This window comes from Lissotriton vulgaris, chromosome 9 (genome assembly GCF_964263255.1).
Source record: "Lissotriton vulgaris chromosome 9, aLisVul1.2, whole genome shotgun sequence".
NCBI classification, from domain to species: Eukaryota; Metazoa; Chordata; class Amphibia; order Caudata; family Salamandridae; genus Lissotriton; species Lissotriton vulgaris.
In genome coordinates, this window is record NC_141697.1 from 422137865 (window position 1) to 422154247 (window position 16383).

Genomic DNA, 16383 nt, shown 5'->3' on the forward strand with positions numbered 1-16383 from the left:
AATTGTGATCCAAGTAGTATAACACTGAAAAAAATTAAGTGCGATCCTTGATGCAATTTAAATAGTAAAGCTACATTAAAAATGTGTGTAGATAAACAATCATAAGGTAAGTTAATGCAATGGCATACAAAAGTACGAGGTGTCATTTAATGAAAAATGAACAAAAACATTCTGTACAAGGATACAGCAGTCTTGTAATTGATGGAACATGTGAATAGCTTTTTCAAAATAAGAACCATTTCCCACCAGAAGCAAAACATTAATTTCAAATGTTTTAATATGTCAAGAAAGACACTGAATTTAAAACCTCCCTCTTCTGCTTTATTAAACAGGTCAATTGCTCAACATGTTCTCACAATTCAATAATTAAAAAGACTCTGACTTACATTAAAAAAGTAAAAATAAGAAAAAACCCAAATGCAGTAGTGTCCAGCTCCAAGTGAGCCCCTTCAACGATAATCTCAGAAATAAAGAGCACATACTGTCAAACACTTAATGGAACCAGATTAAATGCTGACTAGAACTCTTTTAAAAATTAAAAATAAGTGCAAGTCCTATACAGTGTTTCAGAAAAGAACATTAACTATTGGTATCTCAATAATAGCCCATTAAATCGAATTTTAAATAAATGACACCAAATTGTCATAAAATTGGCACAGAAGGCACACTAGTGTGACAATGAAAAACTGGATATGCCAGCCATGTAAATAATTACAAACCTTTAATGAAATATGGGCACAGATCGTGGATTATTAAACGTATAATACATGGAAGCATGGGATTAAATATACACAGAGGCATGTCCCTGCGTGACGGAAAAATATACAAGTATGTTGTGCATTTTTTACTCTACATGATCACTACGCACTTAATCATGGTGTCTTCATGCAGGTGTAGATACGACGGAAAAAAGCAGCACCCTTGTTTGTATGTTCTTCATGTTCCACTTTGGTTACTAATCAGACAAATGCTGTAGTGTGGTAGAAGACCCATAAATTAGACAGACAATGTTTGTCTAGGTTCTACATGTCTAACTCCTAACTAAACATGTAGCGTGTCTTAACACTGACAAACAAGAGATGCTATTCTGCAGCAACAGAGAAAAGGCTATGATGATCTTTTTCAAATGGCATATTTACAGACCTTCTATCAACCCAAACTAATGGTCATAATCATTAAGGATTTCAAAATATTCTTTAGCAGCGTAAGGGCAGAATGATTCATGAACATTTATACACACACTCACTCACAAGACTAAGCATTGCTATAAGACACGAGTATGTCCTGAATATTTAACGGCTAAATGAGAAAAGGCCTCCAACTAGAAACTCTTTCAAAATCATTTCACGATGATGTAGATGCAGGCAGCATTTCACAGCTTCCAATCACTCTTTTAAAGATGTAGGATATAGTCACAGGAAAAGGAAAAAAAATGTTTTCTCTCCAAATCTATTTTGATCAACTTGTATTTCCCAGTCCATGGTCCAAATTCAGCCCAAAAGGATTTCTTGCCAAAACGACATCACATCATGTACGCTATGAAAAATGTTTCTTAGGTGCTATGTAGCATTAATATGAGTAATGAACGGCTTTTCTTTTAGCTTCATTAGCACCATAAAGAGTAAAGTTTCTTCTGATGTCTGTAGATTTGAAAAACATAAAACATGTCACTCTGGAGCATTAAAGATTGGTCCTAGAATCACAACTGGGAATAAAGAACAGCTTTGCATAAGAAAGCTTTATGGGTGGGTGAAGAGCATGATCTTGTCATTTTAATCTTTAGTAAGTGGAATCAGAATTCAGCATATTCCATGTGCAATACCAGAGATCAGCATAATTCTTGGCACTATTGTCCAAAATAAAACTCTCTTGCACTTGTAAAACACCATCATCATCCCAATCCTTGACACGAGTGGAGTGCTACGCATCGCAAGTTGACTGGTCCAGTCCATCCAGTGTCAGTTGATTCCTATGAGGAGAATTTGGGCTGGGAGGACCACTTGGGTTTGAGCTGTTGGAGGGAGTGGAGTGTTTTGTGGAATCTGAATCAGGCTGTTTGACAAAAGAAATACAATGTAAGGTTCAGAGAAACATATACATGTCTAGATCTACACAATCGGGTGGTTTGGTTTCACATTCTATTCATGCCACCATTTCAGGCTAATTATGTACAACCACACCAGTATGTGTGCACACATACACCTGAACATCATAGTGGACCAGCAAGGCAATTCTTAGTATGCAGGTCACCCTGCTCCCCTTTCTTCTGACCTTTCACAACAGGTAATGGAAATCGAGTCAATGGTACAACATGGCTAATGTGTGCATCAGTGTCATATAAAATATGCAACAATTAGTGAGCACAAATAAATAATAAAAGTGGTGTAGTTCTACTTTGATGAAAGAGATTCCCATTAAAGAACTGCTCTGCCACTGCTGGTGGTGTTCTTCCCTTGACAAATGTATGACTACACAGATTTGTTCCCTGCCTCTTCCTGGGATAAGACTGAACCTGTATTGCACAGGAAAATCCCAGGGACAAATCATTAAACACCTAATAATATGTTTTTTGTTACTATTGTGTGTTTTTGTTTGCCCACATATCTTACTGTTTGACTTAAAGGATATGACAGGAATGTATGGCTCTCTATGTCCTGATGATGACAGCTGAACTGTTTGGGTACAAGGAATAAGCCAAAACATGTTGACATTTTTAATATGAGGATGGTAGTGTGATAACATACCATTACCATCACAACTTTCCTTCTACTTTTAACCCGGTCAGGGTTGCACTGGGTGAAGTGGATGTGGGGCTTGAGCCCTAGGCAGTTTTACCTAATTCGTCTATCGACTTTTCTGATCCATATGTATAAATATCCTGTGCTCCCACTTAATGTTAGAGCCCACTCAAACACTGCTTGGTGCTTTGGGTGCGGGAAAAACCCAATGGTGAAGCTTGAAACAAACTGGGTGAGGGCTGTCTTTCCAAAACAGGGGATTCTCCATTGTCCAAGTAGGACTACACCTCATCTATTATTATTGTCTTGTGCTCACTAATTTTTGTGAATACTATATAAGAGAGGAAGGATTAGTAAGCTATGGTACCTCTCTCCCCTTTTTTTCTCAAGGCACAGCATTTCAAGGAGACTACCTGTAGGGTTGGGGGACCCCATTCAGGTCTTTAATTTAGTGCAAGTTCTGGTCTGTGCTTCTTTTTAGACTACTGGAACATTGAGAACGCCATGATAAACAATGGGAGTAGGCTACAACCTGTAGTTCAGGAACCCTCGCCTCTACGTAGCACTGTCTTCATCCACATGCGCAGCTCCACAATCTCTCCTGTCTCTCACTAAGATGTCTAGGATTGTGCAAGGTTTGAGAAAGAGTGAAGCTCAAGGGATCAGGGGAAAACAGCAGAGTCTTCTCCCATCCTACTCCCATGGTCCCATCCGCCCGTCAAGCAGTAGCAGTCCAAGCTCAAGGAAGGAGGAGCATGAAGCCTCCACACCTACGGCACTCCTGCTGCCTACACAAACATTAACCAGGGCTAATGAAAAGGCGGGGCTGTGGAGGTCTTCCTATCCTTGATCTATACCTCCCACCCATTAAAGTTAGTTACCACTAGAGCCTTGAGTGGCCACCGCAGCAAATGACATGCATAGCGCAGAGGTGATAGAAAGGAAGGGCAAGGTGCCTTAGTGCAGGAGGAATTTTTAAAACAGTATCTTCATGAAGGCTACTTTAAATTGCTCAATTCTGCCTTCATATTGGGGAATGTTCGGGCCACCAAAGTACTGATCCCTTGTTACTGGCCCAAGCCTTCAGCTTGGGCACATAAAAGGGCTTTTTAATAGCCCACTAAGGCAGGCTATAATCTGTCTTGCTTCTTTCTAATTAGTTCTGGCTTGAGTGAAATATGCCATAGCAAGAACCAACATAATTCACTTGGATTATTATTCCCAGCCTTATCATGTTTAATGTCCTTGCTGAACCAAAGATCAGCCGCACCAGTATATCCCAATCTTGGCTCCATTCCACAAGCAGCAATGGAATTTGTTTCTAGTGACAAATATTAGCCATCTTATTTAGAGTGTAAGGCCTTTAGGAGACCATCCTGCAAGTCGGACTAAGGGAAAGATCTTGGAGTAGGCAGATTTTCTTTGTCAGAGAATCATGTCTATCACACAAAATTATACAAACCTCTTAAATTGTTTTTCGAGCATTTCTTAAGAAGCATTTATCCTAAGTAAACCTTGGGATAAATGATGATCCATTCCAATGGAAATGCTACTGTTTCTCGCTTTAAGTCCCACTCATCCCTCATTGGTTTAATTTTGTTTCCAAGACTCATACCTGCCTTTTCCTCAGTTCTGGTAGACAACAGACCCAGCGCAAGCTAGCATCTGACAATTGCAAAGGAAGGACAGTCCATGTATTTATAGTTGTGGGCCAACATGATTTGTACCCCCTTCACCCCTGTAAGCAGGTTGCTATTTCTTCAACACACTCCCATAGCTGTTCAAATCTGGGAAGAGCAATGCTGAAATAGCTCAGCATTTAATATACACATAACTTTGCAAGAATATACAAAAATAATCAGAAGACCGGCTAGAGGAGAGAATATTTCCAACAAAGGGATGTGTCTGTTATCACATAGAATAACCACCAATCCAATTTAGGGGGCTGAGTTTCCAGCCTACCCATAGCAAAAAACAGAAAAGACTCCAGTAACCAATGCGTTTGCTTATCTATGTGAAACTTGTATCCACAAAAAGGCACAAAGTGAATTTACATTCCACATCCGGATTCACATAATTAGATTGGTAGAATTTATTGATGTATTGTTTCTGCTTACAGATATGGAAAATCCCCAACTGTGCCAGAGCTGCTGCATTCATAACGTTATTGATGAGATTATGTTCGAGGGGAAGGTTGGGGGTAATTGGGTGAAAGAACCTGAAGAAGTAGATCAGCACCCACAAACGTGTACATTTTAGGGAATGTAAGTTTATCTTACAGGTAGTTTCCCATCCTGGATATGTACTGAAACCTCCTCATGTGACATGAATAAGAAAAGTGCCTTCCCAGAACGAGAAACGTAGCAAACACACCCATGTATTTATATTTAAAAGTAGCATTGGAAAAAGGGTTTTACAAAGGGAAAACTATTTACCCCTTTAGAGAGAGAGCAAGATTAGATCTGCTTATGTGCATTTCCACCTCATTGTCTCGTGCAGAATTTAGTACCGGTTGTAAACTCTGCATCAAAAAGTCTCTGAGTACTGCAGGAAACCTTTAGCTGTCAGACACCTGCAATACTTCTGGATTTATTTTAAATCCCTATAAAGACAGAAACCTATGTAAAACCTAAGAGTCGTCAACAGGAGCAGACATGCACCTGGGATTCTGGAATCGGGCTCAGCTCTGTGAAGAGGCAATTTGAAAACTTGCACAGCTGGTTCTGTTTTGCTATTTTGTACAAAAATTAAAAGTAAGTCAAATTTAAAAAATTAAAGCATTTTAGGAATAAACTCTGAACAAAAACATGTCATGGTTGTAAGAAGGGAAAATGAAAAAAGTGGGGTAACAGTGAACATGTAACTCATCAAAAAAGAGGAGGACTCAACAACATAGCACCAGTGACAAATCTAGAAACTAGACTAGATGGACACATTTGAAGCAGAGGAGAGCTCACTAATATTTTAGTGTAAATTACACCAATGTTTGAAGTAGCAGATTAGTTTAGTTGTTTAAGAGATACAGTAAATCCTACATTACCTCTTTCTCAAATTCCTGGTCATGATCGGACATACTTCGCAAAGGCATAACTACTCCCAAGTCACCACCTAAGGCAGAAGATCATATTTCACTGTAGCAAAAATGAAAAGGATGGCAGACTACAATCTCCAAAGTTCAACACTGTTTTGATGCAGTTTTCTAACCTGAGGAAGGCCATGATATGTATGTTTTACTTCTCTGTTGTTGCAGTTGCTGCTGCTGCCTTGAGATGTTGGTAGACGGAGGACGTGTCTTTTCCCTGGAGTTTTCATCTTGGGAAGGAGGTAAGACACTCTGAAACAGCAAAACCAAACCACACTTTTTACTTCCCAGTCATAATCAATAACAAAATAAATCATGAAAATAAAACCAAGTACTCATTTTAAAATCTAACACTGAAGATTCCCAAAATGTGAGTAAGGAAGCAAGGCTTCCAGAGATACAATTGTCATGCATTCATCTGCAAGCAACTTATAATGATGTTTGAGAACCTGTAAAGATTTCTCCTATCTGATCATAGTAAGCTTTCAAAATCAAACACGAAAAGAAAGCGGATATGGGGGTTTATGATTATTTTATAAATGTTTGCTGAAAACTAGATTTACCCTAAGACATATTTGTTATATATATTTTTCTAATTAAATGTGACACGGCACACAGCTCAGCTTCTTATGTTATGCATGATGTCATTTATTGATTTATTTACTTTTAGACAAAACCAGATTGCAACGTTTACTTATCAAGCATGAATTTAACAAAATTAATGTTGATGTAACTTAAAAATGCAGATTACAGCTGAAGATGATGAAACAAAGTCCACTTAATGCGGTGATGCTGAGCAAGCACACTTCACTCATTTTGAGCACATTGCCCAAGTAGCAGCATCAGTACTTTCTATCAATAAAACTTCTCCATGGATTCAAACCTTGAACATGTTTTTTCTTATTTGAAGAATCATCATGTTATTCAGAGATCTCTGCCTGACAAGCACATGCTGTTAAGCCATGCCTATAGGATCAGCCAAACCTCAGTTTAAGGTAATAAAATTATAATGAGAAGAACAGCTGGACATGTGAGGTATGAACCTAGCAAATGGAGATGTATGTGTGCATCCATGAACTGAATTCATGGAGACTAACATTATTAGGCTGGTAGCATGTTCTTCGTCCTTTCCCAAGAGGTTCTCACTACGGAATCCCACCTTTGGAACAGAAGGACAAAAATCTCAATAGGAGATGAGGCAGCACAGGAAAACAATTTATTGAGCAATAAGTTGCTGCTACACAGTATGTTCAACCTGGTAAGAGTTTTAGAGTTCGTAACAAGAAAGCAGTGTTTAGAGTGTGATAAGGAGTTCCCAGAATGCAGGAAAAACAGGCAGATATGTAAGCAAGACAACCATTACGGCTTCCACCCAAAATTACCACTTCTGTTTCAATTTCAGTTTCTCTATTAAGGTGGAACACAGACCAATACAAGTTATGAAACAATCCGCCAGCCATAATTACAAAAGGTTTACAATTCGGAGTGTTTCTCATATCTGAAACAACTGAGCTACATCCGGCAGAGTGTCAACGTTATGGTTAGGAAACATTTTGCATATAGCTCTGCAATTTCTCCTTTAGCATAAGTGCATGACAAATACAGAAAATCTTACAAAATTTCGTAAATAAAAAAAAACTGTAACTCCAGCTGAGGCATACAAGTAGCAAATGTGTGGAGTGCCACTTTATTTTGGGGGAATTTACATATAATTTAGAGAATGATTTCTATACGGTATGCCTATTTGTAAAGATGAGAGGAATTAAAAAAGAGTTGGATGGGCATATGTGCTAAGTAGGATTGCTTCTGGGACCTGATCATAGGGAAGAAAACGTACAAATCTGTAACTACACTCTTGAGCCGTGGGAATCTTTCATATACGTACATGCTTGGATCACTTCCTGTAGCTAGTCTGAGTGATTCTTGTGAATTTACAAATAGCAGTAGGGAGTAGTAACATGCTGGCATTATAATACAGGCCACCATAGATCAGATTTCCAAGTACAACTGTGTACGCTTTGCAGTTAAAAATATGGGTAGGCTGGAGGGTTGCATCTTAGTCTATGAGAGATACTTATGCTTGAGATCTGCAGCGGATCCTTCCAAGACCTTATGCTGGGAAGATGATGGTACAAACCTGTAAGTCTTGTCGCATTGATATCTTTCATAGCTTCACATGCATGAAACAGTGTACATCATAAGGGTTGGGAGTCCCTGGTAACATTACTCTTTGTCTTGAACACTTTTAACAAACAAGCATTGCAATGCAGCACTGTCTGCCTAACAGCATATTAACTGCATTGTAAATGCCCAAACTTCAGACAATGAGGTGAATGTGCTTTGAACTTCATTCTTCATTGGAGGCTAACATATGTCAGCTTTAACCATGTTTTTATTGAGTTTTCAATGATAAAAACTAAAAGAACAGGTAACGAACAAACCAACACTCATTTTTTTGTCTGAGTGCATGGTTTATAGTGCTAAGTACATCAGGAGTTTCTTGTTGCAGCAATTACAGGCGCGAGCACTAATGACCACAATCGATATCTATTCAAGTATTTCATTACAACTCACCTCCCTCCCTTGCGTCAAACTATGTATCAATGTACATATACAAGATCAAGCACACAAACACCTTCCCATCATTTCAGGACATTCTCAGACAATTTTACTAGACTCCTCCTGCCTTGGGCTAAAATTTTGACAATTTTCTGAGAGCACCCATGTGCCTGGTGCTCGACCTGACTGCCTGGTAATATTGGTTCAACCCCAATTAGCATAGTTAATTTAGTTATAAGTCCCTAGTAAAGTGAACTACATGTGTCCATGGCCTGTACATTAAATGCTACTAATGAGCCTGCATCACTTATTGTGCCACCCATAGAGGTATTTACAACAAGGGGTGGTGAGGGACAGAGTCTCCGAATTAAGCAGAAAACTCTTACCCAGTCAAGAGATCAGGGCTAGATCCAACACCGTTTTTTAGCTCACTGCACCATCCCAGTTTCAGAACCCGGCTGTATGCAAATTAGTCTGTTCCTGTCCCAGTGCATGATGGGAACAGGGCAAACCAAACTACAAAAGCCAATTCTTACACTGGGAAGGAAACAAGCTCCCGGGGACCGGTTTCTGGCATTACAGCCGTCTTCGGCCCGGTTTGCTTGAATCCTGATGGTCCAATGAGCAAGGGACTCATGTCTGAGTATACCCTTCCACGCTTAGGGTGGACAAAAATATTTACAACAAGGGGTGGTGAGGGACAGAGTCTCTGAATTAAGCAGAAAACTCTCACCCAGTCAAGAGATCAGGGCTAGATCCAACACCGTTTTTTAGCTCACTGCACCATCCCAGTTTCAGAACCCGGCTGTATGCAAATTAGTCTGTTCCTGTCCCAGTGCATGATGGGAACAGGGCAAACCAAACTACAAAAGCCAATTCTTACACTGGGAAGGAAACAAGCTCCCGGGGACCGGTTTCTGGCATTACAGCCGTCTTCGGCCCGGTTTGCTTGAATCCTGATGGTGCAATGAGCAATGGACTCATGTCTGAGTATACCCTTCCACGCTTAGGGTGGACAAAAATATTTACAACAAGGGGTGGTGAGGGACAGAGTCTCTGAATTAAGCAGAAAACTCTCACCCAGTCAAGAGATCAGGGCTAGATCCAACACCGTTTTTTAGCTCACTGCACCATCCCAGTTTCAGAACCCGGCTGTATGCAAATTAGTCTGTTCCTGTCCCAGTGCATGATGGGAACAGGGCAAACCAAACTACAAAAGCCAATTCTTACACTGGGAAGGAAACAAGCTCCCGGGGACCGGTTTCTGGCATTACAGCCGTCTTCGGCCCGGTTTGCTTGAATCCTGATGGTGCAATGAGCAAGGGACTCATGTCTGAGTATACCCTTCCACGCTTAGGGTGGACAAAAATATTTACAACAAGGGGTGGTGAGGGACAGAGTCTCTGAATTAAGCAGAAAACTCTCACCCAGTCAAGAGATCAGGGCTAGATCCAACACCGTTTTTTAGCTCACTGCACCATCCCAGTTTCAGAACCCGGCTGTATGCAAATTAGTCTGTTCCTGTCCCAGTGCATGATGGGAACAGGGCAAACCAAAACTACAAAAGCCAATTCTTACACTGGGAAGGAAACAAGCTCCCGGGGACCGGTTTCTGGCATTACAGCCGTCTTCGGCCCAGGTAGACCTCTATGTTTCAAGCCTGCCACTGCAGAGCCTATGTATGCGACCTGGCAAAACAAACCTTTTACCAAGCCCAACACTTCCCTTTTAATACATATGTCACCCCTTAGTTATGCCCTGGGCCACCCAGAGGACAGGGTACAATGTATGTAAAAGGCAGAACATGTTTTTTAATTTTACATGTCCTGGTAGTGAAAAACTCTCAAATTCGTTTTTCACTGCTGCAAGGCATATATCTACTGTAGGATAACAATGAGATTACTGTGGTATTCTCCTCCTCTTTCTTTGTATTGTGGTTAGCATGTGTGACATAGTAGAAAGCATGAGTTATGGTTACCATGCATGTAGAATGTTGAGAGGTCATTGTGTTGTGATCTGAACTGTAACAGTTGGAGCTGTTCTGGGAGGCAGGTTGGATGGGATATTCAATGGAGAATAAACCTACCTTCAAACCTACTTAGATGTGAGCCTGCATCTTTTAAATTCTACACTGGCGTAGTCGGCAGTCCTGTTTTCTACTCCAAGAAGATCCTAACACCTTTCAATTTCATTCCTGTGGTGAGATTTAGCGATTTCAAATATCCTGGTTAATTTCTTCTGGACACTTAATAATTGCATGCTTGCACTCATTTCTCTATTTTGAGAGTGTGGATTAATCGACACATAAATGCTCGCTTTCACAATTTTAAATGGTATTGGGGCTGGGAGCAATCGGTGTGTGCCACTCTCATTGGATCGTTGCGTGACATTTGGTGAATTTGACTTTATTCTATAGCGGTAGAGCTAGTGGTGTTTAGCATGCGCAATGTGTTAAAAATGTAAAAGTATACACGCAACTGTTGAAGATTTACTCACGCGGCTTGCGAGGCGTTTGTCAAAGCTTTCAAACTCCATGCTTCGTCTTCTATGCGTCAAAAAGAGGCATCACAGAGCGGCACCACGTATTCAGCGTTGACGTAGCAGCACATATTCAGCGTTAGCTCCTTCACACTGCGCTGACGTCTTTTCTCTTCTGTGCTTCTGGTTGCCTAGTGATCATACCACATGATTTAACTATGTGGAATGTTGACATTTTTCCCGGACTGAAATCTATGTTTCTCACATCATCTTGATACTGTGCTTCATGTGTCTTCTCTATAGGATAACAGCGATGCACACACTTTATTGTTGAAACAACATTTGTTGCGTGTCTGCTTGAGAACAGCGATACTCACGCCAAAGTTCGAATCTCCTAATATCTGCATGTCGCTTTGCTTTCACAGCGATACGCACGCTTATATGTCCTTGAACTGTGCTTCCCGTGTCTTCTCTATAGGAAAACAGCGATGCGCACATTTTATTGTTGAAACACTGTTTGCTGTGTGTCTGCTTGAGAACAGCGATACACACGCTGAAGTTGGAATCTCATAATATTTGTGTGTCGCTTTGCTTTCACAGCGATACGCATTCTTATATTTTCATATTGCTGTTTAATAAATACAGCAATACGCATGTTTTGTTGTTTTTGATTACACTGACTAATACTTGGAAACACAAGCTTTTAATACTTAAAAAGTTAATTTTGCGTGTCGCTTTCCTTTCATAGCGATACGCACGCTTAAGTGGTGATGATGAGCGCTGAATTTCAGTTTCAGTTTGAAGACTAATGTGAAACAACATATTATTTAATTACTCAGTTGAGTACTATTTAAAGTTTGTATGTACCTTTATTTATCTTACATTAAGCACTTGAAACCATTTATTGCAGGTGGGTATCTTTGTGCCTTTACAATTAAAAATATTGCTTAAAGTCTAATTCCAGCGCATGAAAAAAAAAAAGGTCATTATCTATCGGTATGCAAGACTAAACCCCCTCCAAGGGTCAAGAGGGTAGATATCTATGATGATGGAGTGAATACCAGTTCTGATGACTTTGAGTGTGGTCAGATAGTTTCTGAAATTGAAAGTGGTTCTATAAAAAAGTTGTGTCAGTTTGACGAAATTCTGGTCGAGGGTGCTTCCAGTCGTGTTTTATTCGACTCAGGTGCTAAAATAACTATTCTGTCAAATGATTTATATATGAATAAGTTAAAGCACACAGCAAAACTGTTTAAACCTGATATCACTCGCTTAGCTTATGGTGAAGAACCAATAAAGTTGCATGTTTACTTTATGGGGTTGATTGAATAAATAGAATGATTTCGGGGAAGATTTACATGTCAAAAAAGGAGACAGTTTAATAAGTTGGATACATCAGGGTGACCTGGGTGTTTATTTGGATCCAAATTCTGATCCACACTGTATGTGTTGTAGAAAAAAGTGATGGCTGTAAATTTACAGGAAGCTTGAAGGTGAACTTCGTAAAGTGTTTAGGGAGGGTCTAGGTTGTTTGAAGGGCTGTCAGCATAGAATTATACTCAAAAATAATTCTGTTCCCGTATCTTGTAGGGTTAGAGGTGTACCTTTATCCATCAAAGATGAGATGGAAAAGGAGATCAATAAGCTAAAAAAGAATGGGATAATTGAAGAGGTGGAAGGAACACGGAAGAGTTCTCCCAATTAATTTGAGGTCCAGAGGGGGGAGACAAAGGCAAACTAAGCATGTGGTTACCATGTGTGACATAGTAGAATGCATGAGTTATGGTTACCATGCATGACAGTAGAATGCATGCCACTGTAGAATGTTGAGAGGTCATTGTGTTGTGATCTGAACTGTAACAGTTGGAGCTGCTTTGGGAGGCAGGTTGGATGGGATCTTCAATGGAGAATAAACCTACCTTCAAACCTACTTTGATGTGAGCCTGCATCTTTTAAATTCTACAATTACCTTATTACATTTTAGAAGTATAATTCTCAATTGGGAAGAGATAAACCCTTCTAGTCTGGTGTCTCTAGAATCACAGTTTAACTTCCAAATTTATGGTGAAGTCGAATTTTAAACTGCAATTTGAAAATGGCACTTTGAAGTTGACATTTTCTTACTTTACCATTTGGTACTTGCAGCTTGTATCTGATCATGTCTGGGGTGGGTGACAGCTGGGTTTTTTGTATTCCACATACAATGGGAGCTTACGTGTGACTTGATGTACCATCGATGCATCAGGATCTCGCACTGCAGTCACATTGCGTCTCAGAACCAATGCATCGCCTTGGCTGCGCAACACATTTTTGACGTGGGTTCACACAAGCGCTCTACAACCAGGATTGTAATGTAATGTAACATGCACTTCTATGGCGCGGCTGTCACTCCAAGGGTATCCTGGCGCTTAGATTACCAAGCAGCGAGTATCAAGGCTGAGAAAGGCACGGTCTACTGTCTAGGGATCAATCTGGTTTTCAATTCCTTCTTGAAGCATGACAAGGTGTTCAGTTGTCTAAGCTACGGAGGAAGTGCATTCCAAAGTCTTGATACTGTGAAGCTAAAGGATATGCCTCCCATTCAGACTTTCCTGACATGGGGAACACAGACCAGATTCGCAGAGGAGGAGCGCAGGGATCTAACAGGAGAGTACCATAAAATTTCCTTTGTAGTAGGTCCGATTTTGTATACTGCCCTGTAGACAATACAGAGTGCCTTGAATTGTACTCACTCTACAACAGGCAGCCAATGTAGGTCCTTAAGGGCCAGAGAGGCCGAGGCTCCACGTGGCCGGTTTAGTGCCAGCTTAGCCGCCATAGTCTGTACTCTTTGTAGTTTCTTAGTCAAAGAGGCTGGGGCACCTAAAAGAAGTGCATTATAATAGTCTATTCTGCTTAAAACAATGCTCCAAACCACTTGAGGTCTAGTAATAGTGGGCAAAAACGGGAGTATCTTTCGCAAGGCCCGAAGCAGAGACAGACAGGTGCTCACCGTTTTATTCACCTGGGAGTCAAATTATAAATTGCTATCTATCAGTACTCCTAAATTGCGCACTTTATTAGCGGGCGTTATGGAGTCATTAGCCTAGCCAGGCCAAAAGTCTGCTGGAAGAGGGCGCTGAATTCTACCTGCCGTACAGCACAGGACTTCAGTTTTTTCCTCATTAAATTGTAAAGAATTCTCTTTCAGCAGTCTGCCGTTTGATGCAAACAGTTGTGGAACTTTTCCAGAGACACAGCATTGTTGCCCTCAACAGTGAAGACAAGCTGAGTGTCATCCACGTAGTTGATGACATTGATGCCAAATGATTTTATTAAAACAATGAGGACTAAAATATAGATTAAACAGAATTGGGCTGATAGCCAAGCCCTGAGGAACCCCATCTTTAACATCTCTGTGCTGGGAGAAAAATGGCGACAGGGTCACCGCCTGCTGCCTATTGGAGAGATAGGAATGTAACCAGTCTTGTGCCCTGCCCACAACACCCAATTCCTCTAATCGCCTAATCAGGATCCGATGGTTAATCGCGCCAAATGCGGCCGACATGTCAAGCAGCACTAAAAAGGCTGTCTGACCACTGTCGCCCCGCATTCTCAGGTCGTCCAAGACTGCCACCAAGGCAGTCTCTGTCCTGTGTGCAGGATGAAACCCAAATTAGACTTCGTCCAGCAACTCATTATCCTCAACATATTTTGAGAGAGATTTGGTCACTACCCTCTCCAGAATCTTAATTGGGTAGGGTAACAAGGAAATGGGTCTGTAGTTAGAGGGACACTGTGGATCCAGTTTGACCTTTTTTAGCCATGGAGAGACAGCTGCCTTTTTCCAGCAATACGGAACTACAGCTGTGGTTAGAGATTGATCGCAGATGTGATATAAAAGTGGAAAGAGTTCGCCTCCAAACAATTTCCAGAACTTGTGTGGAAGTGGGTCCATAGGGGAACCCAAGGAAATGCCAGCAGCAATTGCGTAGAAATCCTCTTGCGAAGGCATCGGAAAATGGTCCAGAACTGTCCCGTGTTCCTTGTCAGTTATACTATAAATTAATGAGGTATCATCACCTGTATGTTGGTACCCATCCCAATCCACCGGGGATTTGAGACCTGTTAAAATGTTACACATTTTTTTCCACGAAAAAAGTTTCTAAATTGTCACAAACTTCTTGTAAAGCCGGGATATTAGATTTAGCACAATCTGGGTTGGACAGGCCTCTTACTAGGCTAAATAGAGTTTGTGATTTGTTAGCTGAGAGAAGAATAGTCTCCCCAAGGTATTTAGCCTTGACTTTGCCTATTGACTCTTTATAGGTATAAAGCAGAGTTTTTTTAAAGCTGCCTTATCTGTCTCGAAGTAGTTCTTCCACCACCTCCTTTCAGCTTGTTTACAGCTAGTCTTCATCATTCTCAGCTCTTCATTATACCATGGGGCAGAAGGCTTTTTGCAACTTTTAACTTTCCTCAACGGCACTAGTTGATCTAGCGAGTTAGAAATCTGATGACATAGATTCAAATAGTTTACTTCCGCCGAGTCGTGCATGACATAGCTATCATTAACAAACCGGGGGGGGGGGGGGTCCACTAGTTTGAATATTTTAGACCACTCTCTACTAACTGGCAGTAGCCATCTTGTTGATGGCGGTTGGCTACCTTCAGGATTAGCAGGTTCAGCAGGCCTAACTGGGTCCATGTAGCTGGCCCGCACCCATGGCAGTTGGCCTGAACGTTTGACTTTGTTGCAGCCCAGTGTGACCAGATATTCCAAATGGTGCTTTTTGCCTCTAGGCACTATTTTACCGAAAATATTTGAAATTTAATATCCCAAGAGCTACTTTTGGATGTTTGTTGTTTTGGTCTTGTTTTATTTATTAAATTAGGTTCTATTTTTCCAACCTGGTGAGGAATATTTTGGTGTGGTGTTTTTACAGTTTTACTGTTTTAAGTGTTGCACAAATACTTTACACATTGCCTCTGAAGTTAAGCCTGACTGCTCTGTTCCAAGCTACCAGATGGTAAGCACAGGCTAATTTAGGGTTTGCCTGGTTCTTACCCTGATTAGGATTGTGGTTAATGCTCGACTAGGGCTCATACTCCAGTCAACCACCAACCCAATTTCTAACGCCTGGTATATTGATTCTTCTGCTTGCATAAACTAATTCATGCTCTGCATCCATAGTGTCAGCAGTGTAGTTGTACCGCTCCCTCATACTTTAACGTTGTCTCATTGCAACCATCAAGGCAATATTACACAACATTAATGTGAATCTGGGTCATGTTGGATCCCCCAAATCCTGATAATTGAAACATGATGGGTCAAATTCATAATTTTGCCCATAACCCCGGAGGACTGCTGACTCATGTTTGTACAAAACTGCTGTATTTGTGGGCAGGACCCCAGTGTGCCATGTGTGCATCCTCATCTTAAACTACCTGGTCTGGTTCTGGCACAATCTAAAATCTTGAGCTTTATCAAGTGACAACTGGCTTGGAGTGCTACCTCTCGGATATTTACATGCTTCTTCCCAGTGT

The 16383-nt window shown here is 40.8% G+C and overlaps 1 protein-coding gene across 1 annotated transcript in view; it reads right to left on the reverse strand.

Moving 5' to 3' along the window:
• Positions 1-259: 259 nt before the first annotated feature.
• CDC42BPB (CDC42 binding protein kinase beta) overlaps positions 260-16383 on the reverse strand; it is a 900025-nt gene continuing 883901 nt past the window's right edge. The window contains exons 35-37 of the mRNA XM_086937841.1: positions 5943-6072; positions 5779-5846; positions 260-2052 (exon numbers count right to left, since the gene is read on the reverse strand). Of these exons, the coding sequence (XP_086793967.1) occupies positions 1921-2052; positions 5779-5846; positions 5943-6072 (330 nt within the window). The 3' untranslated portion in view covers positions 260-1920. The remainder of the gene's footprint in view (positions 2053-5778; positions 5847-5942; positions 6073-16383) is intronic.